This window comes from Psittacula echo (genome assembly GCF_963264785.1).
Source record: "Psittacula echo genome assembly, chromosome: 5".
Lineage (NCBI taxonomy): Eukaryota > Metazoa > Chordata > Aves > Psittaciformes > Psittacidae > Psittacula > Psittacula echo.
Window position 1 is genome coordinate 43,639,032 of NC_137739.1, and position 18,745 is coordinate 43,657,776.

Below are 18,745 nucleotides of genomic sequence, written 5' to 3' on the forward strand. Positions count from 1 at the left end.
GCAGGACTAACTTCATATTTAGATCTGGTTGTGCAGGGCGTCAGCCAGCTCAGTTTTGAATCTGAGGATGGAAATTCTGAAACCTCTCTAAGTACCTGTTCCAATGCTGAATCACTGAATATTTTTCCTTATCCCGTGTGAGAATTTCCTGTGCTGCAGCTTGTGACTATTGCTCCCTTTTCTTCAGATGTAATTTCTGAGAAGGCTCCATCTTCTATATAGCTATTCATAACATAGTTGAAATGAAAAAGTAGGTCCTCAGCTTTCTCGTCACCAGACTGAACATACTTGGCTTCTTCTGCCTCCTCAAGTGCTTAATTTTATTTTCATTCTTGAATGGCATGACCACATATATTAGTTTACAGATATGAATATGTGTGTATATACATTCATATATACATAATCTTTATCATAGAAACATAGATTTCATAGAAGCAGATACCAACATCATTGCTAATTAATACTGTTTCTTAGTATGGCTAACTGCTCTGCTTAGCTGACTAGAGCAGACTAAACTGCTGCATCTACATTGCTCTCATTTAGTGCCTCTTCAGGGAGCTCTTTATCACATTATATTCTGAAGTGGATATGTATTATGTAAATAAGACAAGAATGGAAGAGAATTTACAAATGAGAAATGGATGGAAATTGAAAAGGGTCGATAATTCTTGATTCTTGCAGCCACAGACACTGTAAATAGAACAGTAGAATCACAAAATGGTTTGGATTGGAAAGATTATCTAGTTCCAACCCGCCCCGCCGTGAGCAGGGACATCTTCTACTGGACCAAGTTGTTCCAAGCTCCATCCAACCTGGCCTTGAACACTTCTAGGGATGGGGCAGCCGCAGCTTCTCTGGTCAACCTGTTAACAGTGTCTCACCACCCTCACAGTAAAGGTCTAATCTAAATCTACCCTCTTTCAGTTTAAAACCATTCCACCTTGTCCTATCACTACATGCCCCTATAAAAAGGGCTTTGTGATAGGCTACTGGATACTGGGGGTTATGTTTCCCCGTTTCCAGTCAGTGTTAACGTCACTGCGCTGCCACAACTTCTCAGGTCTGGATAGCAGTTTAACCACTCCATCTGCTAGTTCCCCTTCCTTCCATTGCAGCACACCAGTCATAGGAGCCAATCCCACCATGTCTCTGTGGTGCCTATAAGATCATAGCCCTGCAGGCGTGCACACATCTCTAACTCCTATTGTTTATTCCCCCTGCTACATGCATTTGCATAAAGGGATTTAAGTTGCTCCCCCGATGAAGCTGACTTACTGGCTGACATGGCTGGGATTCCTTTAGAGACAAGGAAAAGGCAACAAAAATTAAAAATAATCAGTTCATGCTCATTTAAGACTGAAATACTCTGATTTTCCATATTTAAAATACTGAGCATTTGTTTTTCTAAAGAATCATAAGGGAATATATTTACCAATTGGAAAATATACAAAAGCATGAAAGTTTAATCACTATTATTTACAAGAAGGTAATTTAAAATTGTTAAATATGTGTGTTCCCATCAGAGTCCTCAAACTGAGTTAACAATTTTTGCAACAATGTCCACTAATTAACTATAAACCATGTTTGCTCTAAAGATTGACATTTTCTGCTAATAAATTGAGAAATTTACAGCTTTTGTTGGATTTCTATGTAAGCAGAGATGGAGAAATTAAGTGAATGTGTTATTACTTATTCAGGTGGAATTATATATTTGGTTCATGCATAATATGGCCTTAGATAAAATGTTTTATGGACTAGAGTTTTAGTATAATCATGATACAGTAATTATCAATAGGCAATTATTATGATGTTCAGAGGTTTTGTCTATTGTCTGATTTGCTTTATAGACAGTAATGTTACTGGATCATGAAAATTCTAAATATTATATAATTTTGAGTTTTAAATTCCTAAATAGTTGGTTTTATCAATAGACATTTTCAGTGGAAAGTGACAGTTTATTCATTACAGGAGGATAGTATTGTCCTGGGTTCAGCTGTAGCAGTTATTTTTCTCCTTCTTGGTAGATGGTGCGGTGCTGTGTTTTTGACTTTATTCTGAGAACAACGCTGATAACACCGATGTTTTTAGTTGTTGCTCAGTAATGTTTACTCTGATCAAGGACTTTTCAGTCTCATGCTCTGCCAGTGAGGAGGGGCACGGGAAGCCAGGAGGTAGCAGAGACAGAACACCTGACCCAAATTAGCCAAAGGGGTATTCCATACCACAGCATGTTATGCGCAGTATACAAACTGGGGGGAGTCACCCAGAAGAGGGCCAGGTATCGGTCAGCGGGTGGTGAGCAATTGTATTCTCTCCCCTTGTTTTTTCCCTTATCATTATTATTATTGATGGCAGCAGTAGTGGTTTGTGTTATACCTGAGTTACTGGACTGTTCTTATCTCAACCCGTGGGAGTTACATTCTTTTGATTCTCCTCCCCATGGCTCCGGAAGCAGGGGGAGGAAGTAGGAGAGGAAGTTAGCGAGCGGCCTGTGTGGTTCTGAGTTACTAGCTGGGCTTAAGCCACGACAAGTATTCTAAAAAGTATTAGAAGCTCTTTTCTAGAATTTTTTAAAATAATTGAAGCTTTATTCTAATTTAAATGAAACATTTTAAGTCAATTTCACGGTGGCTTTTAGACATCTAAATCACATAAATGTTCCTGGAAAAAATTTCCCAGCAGGAGCACAGAAGTTATATGATACGTTCCAGGAACTTGTCACTTTAATTTTCTTAATATTAATTTACTTTTAAATTTCAACATTAACCTTAAAATTTTGTAAGTGCAGGCAAATAGTAATTTGAACCTGGTGAGACATGAGAAGCCAAATAGGTGCATGTGTAATTTCTTTAGACATTAGGATAAATGGAGTGGGTTCTTTTTACCTGGTGTCACTGTATTTTTGCACTGTCCAACGTTTACATTACATATTTTGAGGCATTGAAAAATGGTGTAAGTAAAAGAGCAAAGGACAGCTTTGTACAGAAGTTATTTTGTTTTCAAGGGTTGACAAAATTGCACTCTCCTCCTCAGAGTTTTCTTACCACTAGATGAGATATATTGCAGTTTGTTTTAATTCAGCAAAGATAGAGGCGTTAAAAAGCATGCTTGTGTATGTGCATTGGATTATATTTTACAATCAAAATAACATTTCAACAGTGTTCCATCAGTAATGTTCATGAGCGAATACATGAAGTGCCAGTTTTCCTAAGTAAGTGGATCATTTCTTAAAATTCCATTATATTTTCTAGTTTGTGATGATAGAGAATAGTATGGAATGGTTTTAATAAGATTCAGAAATAGAGGAGTAAAGCAGTGATGTTTTAGAAGAGTTCATTCCCTGGAAGCAGATGTCCACATGTGTGTGCAAAAGCAAGAGAGAAAGCTTTCTGTTGGTTAAACAATGGCATGCTGTTAATTTTTTTCTTTTATATTTTTTCTTTGTCTGAAGAATTCTTGCAAGTTTCATGTTAAAAATCATTCTGCAAATGTTAAGACTCTAAGATGAATGTTGGAAATACCACAGTGATGATTTTCTGTGTACTTTTGTGTGTGCCCTTTTAGAAAAATAAATAAGTGTGTGTGTGTGTGTGTGTGTGTGTGTGTGTGTGTGTTAAGCTTTAGTTACATAACTAGTTAGTACACATTTGGGAGCAGGTCGTGTACATCTGTGAACAGGAGGAATATTGTCCCTTTCAATATGTGTGCTGGATAATGAATGATGTAATTTGAAGAGTGTGCAGTACCAGTGTTGGGAGGAACAGTGACTTCATATTTATGAGCCTCGTCAGCTTTTCCTGTTTGAGAGAGTATGCAGTAAAAGGAAAGGCAGATTTCTGTTGGAATTGAGGTGGCCATTTATGTATTTACTGCCAATGATCAAAGATTGAAAGTACATTAATGCAGACTGTGGGATACAAATTGGTAGTTGTGAGGCTAACTAGCACTTTGAGAAGTGTCCTGCTAATATTGTAGGTAGTTTATGAATTTACATGATTTTAAATCTAAGCAGGATGCTTTAGCAGGACCAAAGCCATAAACTTGGTAGAAGAATTAATTAGGTGAAACTTTATGATCTGTCTTGCACAGAAAATCAGAGATCCAGCAGTACAGAGGTAAACAGGAGATCACTTCTCTGGCCTCTACAATTCCAGCTCATAAACTGTCTCAACCATTGTCCACAAATTCTCTTCTACCAGATCACTTTTTCAGTACACTAAGTGATAAGGTGTTTGTGTGTTTGAAAGGTTGCTTTTTTTCTAGCACTATGAAAATCTTAGTTTATCTGATAAAAAATATTGTTAATGCTTCTTAAAATGTTTGTCGTCCTCTGAATTAGCCAGACAAGATTCTTCAATTTCAAAATATTTGGTTTTTGTACTGTTCAGACGGAAGGGAAATGGTCAGATTTCTCAGCGGGTTCTGCTAACACACATTTCTACGCTCCTGACAGATCTAAATGATGTGTGAGGGTCTGTATGTTTGGATCTTGATACTAAATCAAAACTTTCTACTAATAATGTGTGCTGGAATCACTGAAGGAATCTTACAAAGGCGACTGGAAAATTATGAGGGTTTAGTAATTATATTCATTGATACGTGTTGTTCAGTCCCTTGCAGTATGCTTCTCTGCTAAAGGGCATGCTGAATGTAAACTACCGCTTCAGAGAGAATACGTTAACCAGATATGTCTCAGGTATGTTGCTATGGTGTGAAAAATATTTAGTTTTACTAGTAATCTTTGTTGATTTCCTTAAATGTATCTTTAGGAAACAATCTTAAGAGAAATTTTTTTTAAATTACTTATATAAAATGTTGATATCCTTTGTCAAAATAAGGAGCAAAAAAAACCCACCCCTTTTCTTCTAGGTTAGTTCGAAACTAATATAGGTTTGAGAGTTGCACTGCATGCCATCACATACTGTAAAAGTTCAAAATGTTGTTAAACTTAAAAGAAACAAACAAACCCCCTCACAAATCTTAAACCCGAAAGGCAAAGCCAGAATATCTGATCAAACTTGTGAGAATTCCTAAGATGTCTGACTCAGCTTCCAAAAGCTTCCTAAAGCTTCCTAGAAATTCGTTAGAACAGGTGACCTTTACAGGGTGTTTTGTATGCCACTACTACAATTATTTCACTTTCCACAGCTTAGGGCTTATCATTGAAGTGTTCTGTCTCATTTATATGTGAGAGCTTGAGCAGCTTAACAGATATTTGTTTCTGTGTGGCACAAGGAAAATGTGTTTCAAACAGACAAAGTTTGAAATACTATTTAAAGTTTTGCTTATTAGCCTCTGAAATGGCTTTTTAAGAAAACTGAATTATTAATGTACATAGAGGCACATTTCTTCTAAATTAGCTGAAAGTAACTTCACAAAATAACTATGCAAGCAATTAGTAGGTTAGAAAGCTGTACTTAGTTTTATGTGTGCTAACACTTTTTTGCATTGTATTGTTGACCTTCATTTCAGACAGTAAAAGCAAAGCTTAAGAATAGAGTAGCACCACAAGTTTTCTCCATTCTTCTCAGATACTTTTTTTCTCAGAAAACTCCACACCCCACTTCATGGCATTTCCCTCTCTTACGAGGTTCAAAGGCTTCTGTATCAGTCAGTCCAGCTCTGACAACAGTGTTAGTGCTCGAAACTTTGTGTATTGCCATCATTGAGATATGTATTGATTATCAGTGTGTGTCCAAAAATACGAGTAAAATACTGTCTCTGAAACTTTCCTGGGTCAGTAGCACTGTAACCACTTGCAGTGGTTAGAAGCTGTCAAAAGGAATCACAATAAATCTCTTCCCTTCTTATCCACATTTATTTAAAATTCTATCTGAAACACAAAGTTATAAATAAGCACAAGAGCTATAGATGCCACAGATATAATGGATTATAATAAAGCTAACATTACTACGTGTGTACCTGCAGTAAATATATATCTATATTGCATGGAATAACAAGAGAATGTAGCCAAATCGTGCAACAGCTTCCAACAAGTAAACATGCATCTCCAATAACTTTTGGTATAACTTGGAAAGTTGTTTGCAAGTTAGAAAATTTTAATATTTAAAAAATTAGATTTGCTTTAATAAAGCAAATCCAAACAAACTAAAACATGAGGAAGTTATATAGCATTTGCTGAATAATTTAGATTTATACATTTTATCTGAAGTTTATTAGATTCTTATTTGGGTAAATAGGCCCAAGTAGTGTAACAGGCTTCTGCACTATAAAAAATCATGGATCCTCTGATACAGAAACTTGGGATTATCTAGTGCTACACTGAATTTGTTTGCAGCATGGTTTCAAATCTCCTTTGAAACAGAAGAGGTAAGGGTTCTAAAAAAGAATTATCAAATAGTAACCCTCCTGTCAGAGATAGGCCTGCATTATAACAAGAAAATAAAATAGCAAGCTTGGCAGTGTAACCTGCCAGACTCTGAACAGACAAGAGGAGAGTGGTGGTCTAGCAGCTTTCACAATGGCATAACTCATGAGGCATAGTGTCAGTGACAGGTTTATAGGAATTCATGGTGTTGATACTTGGTTTCACTGTCAGGATGATTCCTGTAAATGCTACTGGTGGCTTCTGGTGAGTAAATAGCTAGTAATTTACTGTTATCAACATTAACCTTTTTCTGGGTTTGCATTTACTTTTAAAATGGTGCTTAAAAAATTCCAAATCCCATCTGATTGACAGTGAAATGCTCTTTACGTGAAAGTTTGTTTATGGGCAGTGATTCTTTTGACAGATTTACAAGTGTCTGTGGAGTTTTAAAAGACTATTGCCCAATAGGCATTAAGTGAGAGACTTTCTATTTTGTAAATATTTTCACTTATATTGGGGATTTTAAAGAACTTTTTGAGCCAAGTACTGCATTAAATCTGAAGACAGTGGCAAACTGATAATCAGCAGTTTCCAGCTTTTTCTTAATGTTTTGCTAATGGTTTCCATTTCTGTGCCAAGATTTGCAGTGGGTAAAGCATGATGTACATCCAACAATTTGTAAGAGCTTTAAATACCATTGCATGCTTGTATTTTCTTTTTTTTTTTTTTATTTTGCAATAGCTTATTTAGAAATAATTTTCAAAGTAGCGTGTTACATTTAATTTCACTAACATGCAATACATACCAAGAAAATGAACCAAAAGTTTATTATAGTAATGGAGAATTTGCATCTGTTTGAACTCAGTAATGCTGAAACAGGTTGTACATTTTCTCAAATGATTATTTTGGAATGAGATGGTGAGATGAGAAGTATACTGTCAGATTTCTCAGAATTCCTTCAGATTCCTCAAAATTTCAGAAAGAAATTTATCCAGAAGGAAGGTTTTCAGAATTTATGAATAGGGTCCTTGCCTCAGAATCATTCTAATAAAAACCTTGCCAAAATATATTTAAAAAAAAAAAAAAGAGGAAAATGCTTCCATTTTAGTGAATATGAGAACAAAATATAAAAAATTAATGTAATAGTCCCTCAATCATGTTCTGGCATTTTTAGCAAAGAATATCAGAGCAACTGATGGAACAGGTCTTTTCATTTTTTTTCTTCAGTGTGATGTTTGGCATGATGTGGTAATTAAAAAAAAACCAAAAACCAACAACCAAAACAAAATGAAAAAAGAACTATATTTCAAGTAAATTTTTGAGGGTTTTTTTTTTGTTAAAAAAAGAACTTATATAACAGGAAATTCAATGACTGTTAGTTACCAGAAACTTATGATTATGTTGCAGAACTGAGGCAGGTCGTAGTGTTGTGTGGTAGCCTTCCGCCAATACTACAATGACAGAGACAAGCTGACTTAATCTGTAAAATTATAACTGCCATTTTAATTAAAACCTTTGATTTAGCCCTGGCATGAAAATCTTTTTCCTTTTCCAAGTGTGTCTTCATTAGTATCTGACTTATGATTCTTTTGAACACACTTCTACCATTCTTTGCTATATCTATCACTAGGCAAATTTCATGATGTTCCTAAGTTCTTCAGCCAAAAAGATAGATTTGGTTGGTGTTCCTTGCCGTCATTTTGAACAAAGAATCATTATTCTGCATAGGACATTTCAGTATTGAAGCGAAGACTGAGACTGGAGAGATTTCAGCAGAAATAGCAAATTTTTGAGGCTGCAATTTCAGCTGAAGTTCATGAGTGCCTTCAGCCAGTGACTGCATACCTATGTGATGCGCCTTATTTTAATGTTAGCAAGTAAATAAATTCAAGTCTTATTCAAATATTTCAGTACAGTTGGTTTTAAACAAAATAGTATCTCATCTAGTTTCATGTTATCTGAAACTTTAAGAGTTTTAATTAGCTCCCCTGATTCACTTAGTCTATGTTGTCTATCTCATTAGCTCTTCTTTTTCCTCTTAGCCATTAGCATTCCTTTTTCCTCTTGCCTTTCCTCTTAGTCTTCCTCTCCCATTATGCCAGATGTTGATAAGCTTGTTAAGGATGTTAGAATTCCTAAGAATTTGCTACCCAAATAAGATTTTTCTCTATATGCTGGTACTTCTTGTCCATATTTTCCTATAGCTTTTATTGTCTGATTAAGGTTATTTAAAGCAATTTTAATTTAGAAAAAAAATCACCCTAGTCTTGGTCATTTAAATATTTACATGGGACATACCTGCGTAACTTTTCTAAATCTTGTGTTACTTAAGCCTGTAGGAAGCATCCAGGAAGCTTTCAATACTTCAGACAGTGCATTGGCAACACCATATATTTGGGAAAATTCCTTTCTAGAGTATGTTAGAGTAAGTTTAGATGCTACTGTAGCTACAAGCTTTTTATAATACATATTCATAGAAATCTACTTCTTTATAGATTTATACAAATTTCTTACAGAAGATTATAATAAAATAATTATTAACTTGTAGTAGTTGCAATCTTACATAGTTATAATAGTGTGCGTTCTATTGTTGCTGTTTACCAAATGCCTGAACGTATGTGTACTAATACTTTTACATTTTTGTCACTTTATCTAAAATAATTTCTAAATATTGCCTTATATAATTTTCTATAGATTTGTTTAAACACAAAGAAAACCCACAAACCTCTACTGTTACTTTGTTCAAACTTCCAGTCAGAAACTTACCAATATTGTCTCTGTTATTTTGCTAGTTTTTTCCCCCCATACAATTCTAATGTGTCTGTCTTCTTCCAAAGTGAAGTGTTAAAATTTACTTGATTAGCTGTAGAAATCCTCTAATTCTACAAACAAAAATCTTAAGTATACATAAATCTCATTCAGTGTATGATAACAGTCATGGAAAATTAAAATTTTTAATGGTAAGAGGCATGTATCATAAGAAAATAATCTTTAAAAGTCGTATAAACTTCCCTGACTTCTGATTTGTTTTGCTTAATTTAGTTTATAAAAAACACATAACTGAACAGCTAATAAAAGTTGTTCTTTCCCAATGTGCTATGTTTAAATTAACGCTACATTCTGCCTACTATCTGACATAAAAACAAATATCCATTAACTTTGAACATTTTCAAAGGTCTGTCTTATGCTCCAGGTTGCAAAACTAGAGATTAAAGATAAACTTCGACTGTAGCCTAGTCTGTTTTACATAAGCTTTGTAACTCATAGTCCACAACCTGCATGAACTGTGGAGGGATGCTACATTAAAATATACACATAGATGTAAACAGGTATCTTTCAAAATTTTTCTATAACAACAACTGTGCAAATGATCTCAATTAATTGAAAAGCGGACTTTTTTCTAAGTCCTGCTGGTCCAATAGCATTGTAGGTGCACTACTAGTTATACAGTAAAATGTACGCATCTTTTTCAACCTTCCATTGACTTTTTTCACTGCACTGTAAACTTATGTTAACATGACATTTGAATTATAAATTCTGAAGTTCTGTTTCCACAGTTTTGTATTATTTTTTACTGCAATGAGTTGAATTATATGATGGTGGAAGGAATTTGGTGTGAGTATGTTTCATGAGGTCAAACTGTAACTTGGGTTTAACTCCAAAATAAATTTCCATCTAAATTTAGCTGCTTGGGAATGAAAACTTGTGGTGGAAAAAAAAATCTTATAGTATAAATTCAGTTACTAAATGGAAGGTAACTGCCTTTTGATTTCTTACAGTCTCATTTCACCATTAATGTGGATGCTGGAATCTACAAAGTTTACTAGAAATTCTAGAATGTTAAAATGTGTTGGTAGACAACCTGCAGCTTTTAGAAATTGGCATGACATCTGGTCTTAAAATAAAAGATAAATACTAAACAAAATGGAGATAGATGTAAGTTAATTTTCTTACAGTCTTCTACTGTGTCATATCATGACCTGGAATTTGAATACTTAAGGAAAGCTGAATTCCTGCATCTGTGTTAGGAAAAATGGTTGATTATGTGATTTGCATTGGTTGATTAGTCCAGATACAAGATGTCCTCCACTCAGCACAGAAACTAAGTTTCGGTCTTTAAATACCATCTAGAATTTGTGTGATGCAGGCTGTGTTCCTGGCAGCTCTCAGCACACAGGTGGAGTTTTAGAACAAAGTTGTTACTAAAGGCAAATTCCACTCTTTAAACACATACATAATTTTCTGTCTGGTATGCTAGACTAGTATTGGTGGGTTTATTTTAATGTAATTGGTGGATTCCTTAGTGCTTATATTTCCATTTCCTCTAATGTAAGTCTAGGTGACTAATTTAGGTGTAGGCTTCTACAGTGTTTACATCTACTTCGGGTAGATGAAATATGCCACTAATGTTATAGAATCATCTCAACTTCTTTTTGTAGCCTCTGAAAAGCAGATGAAGTTAGTTTGCCGAGAGTCTTCTGAAGAACATCTCCAACCCTTCAAGGAGAAACTAGAGGAATTCTTCCAGAAAGGTAATCACATCTTAATACAAAAATAAAATTGGTATATAGTGTAGTATATAGTGTAGTAGTTTCCAAATTTATAAATAATGTAAGCTGCATTAAATATCTGTTACCGCTGAAAATTCCTATGGATTATGTTCCTAACATGCCTAGTGTATGTAAGAATAATGGTTACATGGATCTTGGACATCACTTGTCAAAGATAATTGTTCCCTTGATCTCACCGATTTCCTACTGATTGTTTTCTGCTTAGTTCTACATGAACTAGTGGCATCTTCTATTGATAGTATGGGTTTATGAACTGACAAATTCATATCTAATGATTTTGTCTTGTGTGAGACAGAAATAGGCATAGGGAAATGATTTGCCAGGGGAGAGTCTGGAGACAACAGGAGTGAGAGCCAAGTACAATTTCATATCAGTTCAAAACAGTAAACACACCTTGCTGTTGTTGAAAAGAACAGTCCTGCTCTCTCCTCTTTCCCAGACTGTGTTCCCAGTCACCTGTTTCTGCTAGCACCACCAGAGCTGTGCAAAATAGATAAGAGAACAGATTATTTTTTCCCCCTCCAGGTTGTAGACTTGGACAGACTATTTGGGAAAACAAAGTGCTACATTTCTGATGACTATATTAGGAATTATTAAGAATTTTTTTTTGTAATTGTATTACCAAAGGACTAGTATTTCTCACAGAAATTGTGAGCAGTTTAGCAATTTACTGTTTGAGAAGTCAAATGAACTATCTGAATCTACTTATCTAAGCAGAATGTTTACTTCATTCAGATTATTGTAATAATTTATGAATTAGCTTAATTCTTTTTATAAAGATTGTCCTAATGTCTTTTTAATAACTTTACTTCATGAGACTATCTTATTAAATACTTTGATAAGTGAAAAGAGGATATTTTCAAAGTAGCAGACTGTTGTTGTACTGTTAAATAAACTAATATTCTCCTTCACCCTTCTCCCAGGCCATGGAGCTCAATGGATATATTTATTTGATATATTTTTTCTTTTAGTTGCAAATGTATTTAGACAGTATTAAAGATGAAAATTTCTTGCCACAGAACTTGTAAAACAAGAAATCATAATGGAAATCTTAATGTCACTGCAGGACAGCTGTATTGCCTTTCCAATTATCTAATTGGAAATTATCACAAATTGACAATAACAATAAGATTGGGATAGTAATATATGTATTTCTACAGAACAATTATGATCTCCAGCATGCTTCTTAATATTGATTGCCAAAGTGGTGTAGCAGATCAGTGCAACTGTAACTTGTATAGATTGATTCATTGTACTGTGTGAATTACCCTGTTGGAGCAGCTCAGAAAGAAACTCTGTTCATTCCACACTACTAGCCAGTCAGAGCAGTCAGAATCATAGACTCATGTATAAATCTGGACCATAATTCAATTTTGCCTAGGTCTTGTCAAGACCCTAACCAAATGGTGTCTTCCACGACTGTATGACAGATTCTGTTCTTACATCCTGGATCTTTTAAGGACTGTTGTGGTTAGTCTGGTAGGCAGCTAAGCAACACATAACCACTCACCCACTCCCCCTTAGTTGGCTGAAAAAGAGGGTCAGAAGGGTAACAGAGGGAAAACTCACGGGTTGAGATAAAGACAATTTAATAACGAAAGCAAAAGCTGCATGCGCAAGCAAAGCAAAACAAGGAATTCATTCACTACTTCCCATCAGTAGGCAGGTGTTCCAACCACCTCCAGGAAAGCAGGACTTCATCATGCATAGCCACTACTTGGGAAGACAGACACCGTAACTCTGATCTTCCTCCACTTCCTCCTTCTTACCCCAGATTTATTGCTGAGAATGATGTCATATGGTATGGGTTATCCCTTTGGTCAATTTGGCCAGCTGTCTCACCTGTGGACCCTCCCAGCTTCTTCTGAACCTACAGCCTACTTTCTGGGGGTCAGTATTAGAAATAGAGAAGACCTTGATGCTGTGCAAGCACTGGTCAGCAATAACTAAAACAGTGGTGTGTTATCAATACTGTTTTGGTCACAAACACAGTACACAGCACCATATGTGTGCTATGAAGAGCTGCTATGAAGAAGATTAAACTCCACCCCAGCTAAGAACAGTAGAAGGAATAACAGATGTGTATCACTACAGCCCCTCCCCATCCAAAGGCAGCACAGTACCTGGTGGGTGGTAGTTTCTGTGGCATTACATTGAAAATCATATAAAATTGTACCCTGAAGACAAGGAAAAATAACACAGAAACCTATCTTGATTTATGGTACTAGAATAGGCACAAATGTCAGGCTCCAAGATTCAGTTTAGATAAGTGCCTGCAAACTCAGCTGCTTCTCTGAAATTAGGAGTTAACTGATAATACCGAGCATCCGTTAAGCATCTGCTTTCAGTTTTGTTTGTTTAAAAAAAGAGTTGTGGCTGGTTTAAGCAAATGTAAGAAAAAAATGTCTGTTATCTTTCTGCCAGCTCACAGCAAGTATCCAAAGCTCAGATGCTTTTCTGAAACTTCTGGCTTGAAAATAGGGCTGGAACTCATAGATATTCAGGTTTTTCTCACACACACATTTTCCCATCATTTCTAGTTGATGCGAAGTTGGAAATAGTATAATAAAAAAACCCATCTTGATTTGCTTAAACTGAACTGTTTACATTTCCTAATTACAATTAATACCAATTAAATATAATACTTGCTGTGTTGTAACAAAAAACACTGAGAGAGTGTTATGGAGACTGACATTCTAAAATGCTAGAGGGGATAAACTGTACTTCTGCTGATGTCAGTGTTGTTTTGTGTAACTGGATGTAATGTAGCCTAGTGCCTTCAACAGGGAATTAGGTGCCAGAACCCTTAGGTTCTATTCCCAGTTTAGCTACTTGACATGTGATACTAGTATAGTTGGTTAATCTCTATTTCAGAGAGCACTTCACTATTCTAGCATCACATGTCAAGTAGCTAAACACAATGTTAAGTAATGATTCTTGCTATTTTTTGTAATGAAAGATAATCTTTGTCAAGTATTCTGTGATTCCCACATGAAAGACATCATGTGTAAACTGTGTTAATACTTCATTAGCTGTATTTGATATACCCATGTCTTTTGAAAAGGGCTTTGATTATCCTCAAAGTAGAAATAGTCTTTAGTAGATTTAATTATGTTGGTTTTAACAAATTTTATTAGTTTTACTATAATATGGAGACCTAAGAATTACTATAAATTAATATACATTCACTGTATTTCCAGTGGACTTACTGTATGATTTGGATTTTTTTTTTTTTTCAGAACTGTATTAATAATATTTTCCATTTAAACTGCTATGGTATGCAAAATGAACTTTGAAATCATGAAATTTAATAGTTGGTTTGGAATGCTCCTTAATTTATTAAATTCTTGCTCAGAATTGCTTAGAAGAAAAGTCCTCTTTTGATATGAAGCTATCTCACATACAGGTTCCAGGTCAGAAAGTATGTAAAAACTTTAATCTGGGCTCAATTTCCTTCCTTATGTACTAGAATGTGCAAATGAAAAAGTCTTCCTGCTTCATAGCATTGAGCATAGCTGCCTCCCTTCATTTCTCTAAGAATAAAGTATCTTGATGGTGAAGACTTTGCTACTAAAGGAATTTGTTTAGTTTACAGCAGATTCTGGGAAGCAAGTAGTCTGATGTCAAGACAGACCAGGTTTTGAAAATCATTAATAGTAGAAAGCAAAGCTATTTGGTAAAGGCACATGGTACACTGAAGTGTCCAAGGTAACAGGAAGATGGAGAGGGAGGGGTTTGTCAAATAGAGTGGATCTGTTGAGGTTAATCCCATAGTAAAAGAAGTTGTCCTGTGTTTAGAATTCTAGCCTAGCATTTAGGAAACGTTGATTAAGTTCATTCTTTGCTGCAACTGCTGTATGTCTTCTATTGCATAAAAGATAACACTGTGCAGTTATGGAACTGTACAATAGAAAAACAGAGTTATAGGCCAAGCTACTCACCACAGTATTATGTCAGGAGGTAGTGTATTTTTCAGACAAGGTTAGCAACCACGTGAAAAATGTCAGTAAATCTGATTTTTGCTGCTGGCTGATTTCTTCTTAATAATTCTAGCCAGGCTGCAGTAGCTATCTGGGTGTGTATCTGTTGTGCTTTTAAAAGTATTTCTGGTGCAGAATAGGAGCATTGATCCACATTTACTCATTTGCCTGTCAGAATGCACCATAGAGGATTATTGAGGTAGTACAGTGGGAAAGAAAATACGAGCTAAATTCTATTAGAAAAGCCATGAAGACGGTGAGAGAGCTGGAACACCTCTTCTATGAAGACAGGCTGAGAGAGTTGGGTTTGTTCAGCCTAGAGAAGAGACAGCTCCAAGGAAACCTTAGAACAGCCTTTCAGTACCTAAAATGAATCTACAAAAAAGCTGGGGAGGGACTTTTAACAAGGGCATGTAGGGATAGGACATGGGGAAAATGGCATTAAACTGAAAGATGATAGGTTTAGATTAGATATTAGGAAGAAATTCTTCACTGTGAGGGTGCTGAGACACTGGAACCTGTTGCCCCAAGAAGCTGTGGCTGCTCCATTCCTGACAGTGTTCAAGGTTGGATGGGGCTTTGAGCAACCTGCTCTAGTGAAAGGTGTCCGTGCCCATGGTAGTGGAGTTGGAACTAAATGATCTCTAAGGTCCCAAGATCTAAAGAATTATATAATTACATTCTGTAATTCTGTGATTCTATGATTAAGGCTGGCCACCTTCACTTGTATGTTAACTACTTTCTGTTTTGTATTATTCTTGGGGGTATTACACCAAGAAATTAAGAAATAAGAATAAAAAAGTCATCTGAGTGTACTAGTCAGAAACTCTGATTGAAATTGCTACATTCTCTGACATGAAAATAGGGAGGTTAAAAAGGGGGACTTGCATCATTCCATAACATACCTGTCTACCTAAAGAGCATTGAATATGGTCCTGGCATTTTCAAATGTTTGAAGCAATTTCACATTAATTTGTTTGATGTAGGTTACTGCAACTGCATAAAGAATTGTTATTTCCTTTATCATCCATGTCTTCATGCTTTCATGCATCTCTATCAGTTCTGCTTTCATAACAATATTTCCAGAAATATAATTTATTCTGTTTAAGTAATAAATTCTATAATTGGATACTGCAATTCTTTATTTTCTTACAAACTTGTTGAGGAGTAAAAAAGATGAAATACTGATTCTTTTTTAGGAATCACTGGTTTTAGATCACAGTTCTAAGTGAAACCTTTTTGAAATAACTTTGACTTCTTATAACCAAATAATAGAAGTAATAAATCATTTAGATCTTGATTTCAAGCTAGCATCCAGGAAGATATTTTTATTATTGCTGGCTTTCATTCATAATATCCCTACTCAGATAATTTTATTATAACATTACATGTTGCTATCTTAAACTAATTTTCACTAGGCTTTACTTGTTTCTATTTTATTTGTCAACAATAAATAAAATACCATCTTATACTTACTTTCATGTAAGAAATTAATGCACTAACTTCTCTTCAACTCTACTGGAGCATATTTCAGCTGGCAGACTTTCAGTTTCTTGTTGATTATTTCCTACTTGTTCCTGGGTATATAAATATTCCATCTTAAATGCTCTTCTTGGCCTATAGATGCTCGTGCATGGTAATTTATTCTCTTTGTCTAATAGCACCTGTTGTATCAACCCAGGGAAAACAACCTTCTTTACCTAGTTTATAGCCCTGTATGTTTTTTGAGTATAGGAGGATGATAATATAATTTCTTATATTACAGCAAAAAGGTTCTTCCAACTCAAACCTCTACCACTTTTCAATCAAAGCAGGATGCTAATCTCTTTTAATAGTAGTGAATCAGAAGTCAAGAATACTCCAAGACACTACTGTCAATACCATTTTCAGAATACAATAATGCTTCTTATATCTCTCTTCCTGTCAACAGGATATGCCTTTATAAATTTGAATATTGTCAAAGATTAGCAAGAAATACACATTGGCACTTATTTCCTTTAATAGTCTGACAACAGTATATTGCTGGTTTTAAAACAGATATAAAGAGTATGTTTTAAGTCCTTATTCATAGTAGTTTGGTAAAGCTTGCCTGTAATGACTTCCCAAATTATCAAAATCCTTAAGAAATAATTAACATTTTTACTTTTGTGCAATTTGTGTGAAATAAAAATACAGCTTCCCTCCCCAAAATGAATATTAACAGAAAGAAAGAAAAATATTCTGAAACTTTTCTGAAGATTTTCTGAAACTGAAAATTACGGCACATACTTGTCTTCCCACTGGTGTACTCTTCTACCTTAAACTACATATTGGATTGTGATACTTGTGTTCTATTATATTTGTAAAGCTCTTGAACATTTTAATGCTGAATAAGTGAAGCAGGAAAATAATAATTTTTAAGAGCATCACATTTCAGTAACAGCTGCTTGTTAAAATATGGTATGTAAACAGCAGCAGAAAAGCAATACCACTTATAACGATCTTACAGTTTTCCTGATTTTTTTTTACCTGCAATTGTGAAGCTGCTTCTATCAACCAAAAATCATATTTCTGTAAAGATAACCAGTTCTATATCAGACAATCTTGCAGATTCTGTGACTATCCAGTCTGCATATCAAATACCGATTCTTACTTTTGTGAATAAACTGTACAAATACGAAGATTCTTCACTTCAAAGCTTTAGTTTCTGTTCTACTTATCATAACTCTTTTTTTCCCCTTCATTTGTTTTCACTGAGATGTTTTATTATCTCTGCCACACATATGCAGTTCTCACATTAAACAGTGTGGGAGGATATTTATGTCCAGTGTCAAACATGAAAAATATGTCATACTTCCTTGCAGTGATAATGTTTGCATAAAACTTTTTATCCTTCCCAGCAATGGCATTACAAACCAGGCAAAGTTTGTGTTTAGATCTGGAACACTGTTTTATATGCCATCAGCAGAATTACTTTAATCTTTCAAACTGTTTGTGACAGTCACAACTGTTTTCATCACTCAAAGATCTTTGTATTTAAACAGATGAAAGAGTGATTTACATAAATTGGAATGAATTTGCAACACAGAGAACCTTATTGCTGTGGTACTGAGATTGTATGGTTAGACAATAGCCTCAGTCCATAAGACACCAAATAAGGTGTCCTAGAATGTGATTGTATCGGTATGCCTCTAACTAATGAAGTATTGACACTGAACTGATTCAAAGAACAAGAATTTACTCTGAAATGAGTGTTTCCTCTTATACTACCAAAAGAATTACCAACATCAAAGTCCTGAAAACTGATGTTAATTAAAACTATGACATTTTAGGAAGCTTCCATTTGATTATTTTAGAAACAGATATACATCAAACTGCTATAATCAGTTCTACTATATCATGACAGGATAAAAATTGGAGCATTACACTCCATTAAAAAATGTAACATGAAGGTAATTTAGAAGGACTTCAAATTAAAAATACAATGTCATCCTCTCTTAGAAGACAAGGAAAGAATCTCTTAGAGACAACAGTTCCTTCCATCTGCTTTTCAATTTGATTTTGTTATACTGAACTACCATGACTGTTTTAATACAAAATGAAGATGTATACAATAGTTATGAAATCTATACCTAGAACTACTGATACTTTTAGTATAATCGCTATCAGCTGCTGTGAGCTTAGCATTCTCTTTAAAATCTCATTGAAACCTTTATTTTCTGTTCAGTTCCACTATATTTCTTCCGTTGCCCGTATCATAGGCTTACAGGTAAACAGAACCACAGGTTATATATTTTGGTTTTTCACAGGGATCCTAGTAGGCTGTTTTTTTAGTCCAGCTGTTTTCTTCTTCTTTAGTATATTCTAATGAATTTGCTGGGTGATTT

The 18,745-nt window shown here is 34.8% G+C and overlaps 1 protein-coding gene across 1 annotated transcript in view; it reads left to right on the forward strand.

Annotated features, from left to right (window-relative positions):
* LOC308221917 (formin-like) overlaps positions 1 to 18,745 on the forward strand; it is a gene marked incomplete at both ends in the record, with an annotated part of 130,919 nt that overhangs the window by 86,602 nt on the left and 25,572 nt on the right. Inside the window, one exon of the mRNA XM_080619327.1 lies at positions 10,768 to 10,860. Within this exon, the coding sequence (XP_080475453.1) occupies positions 10,768 to 10,860 (93 nt within the window). The remainder of the gene's footprint in view (positions 1 to 10,767; positions 10,861 to 18,745) is intronic.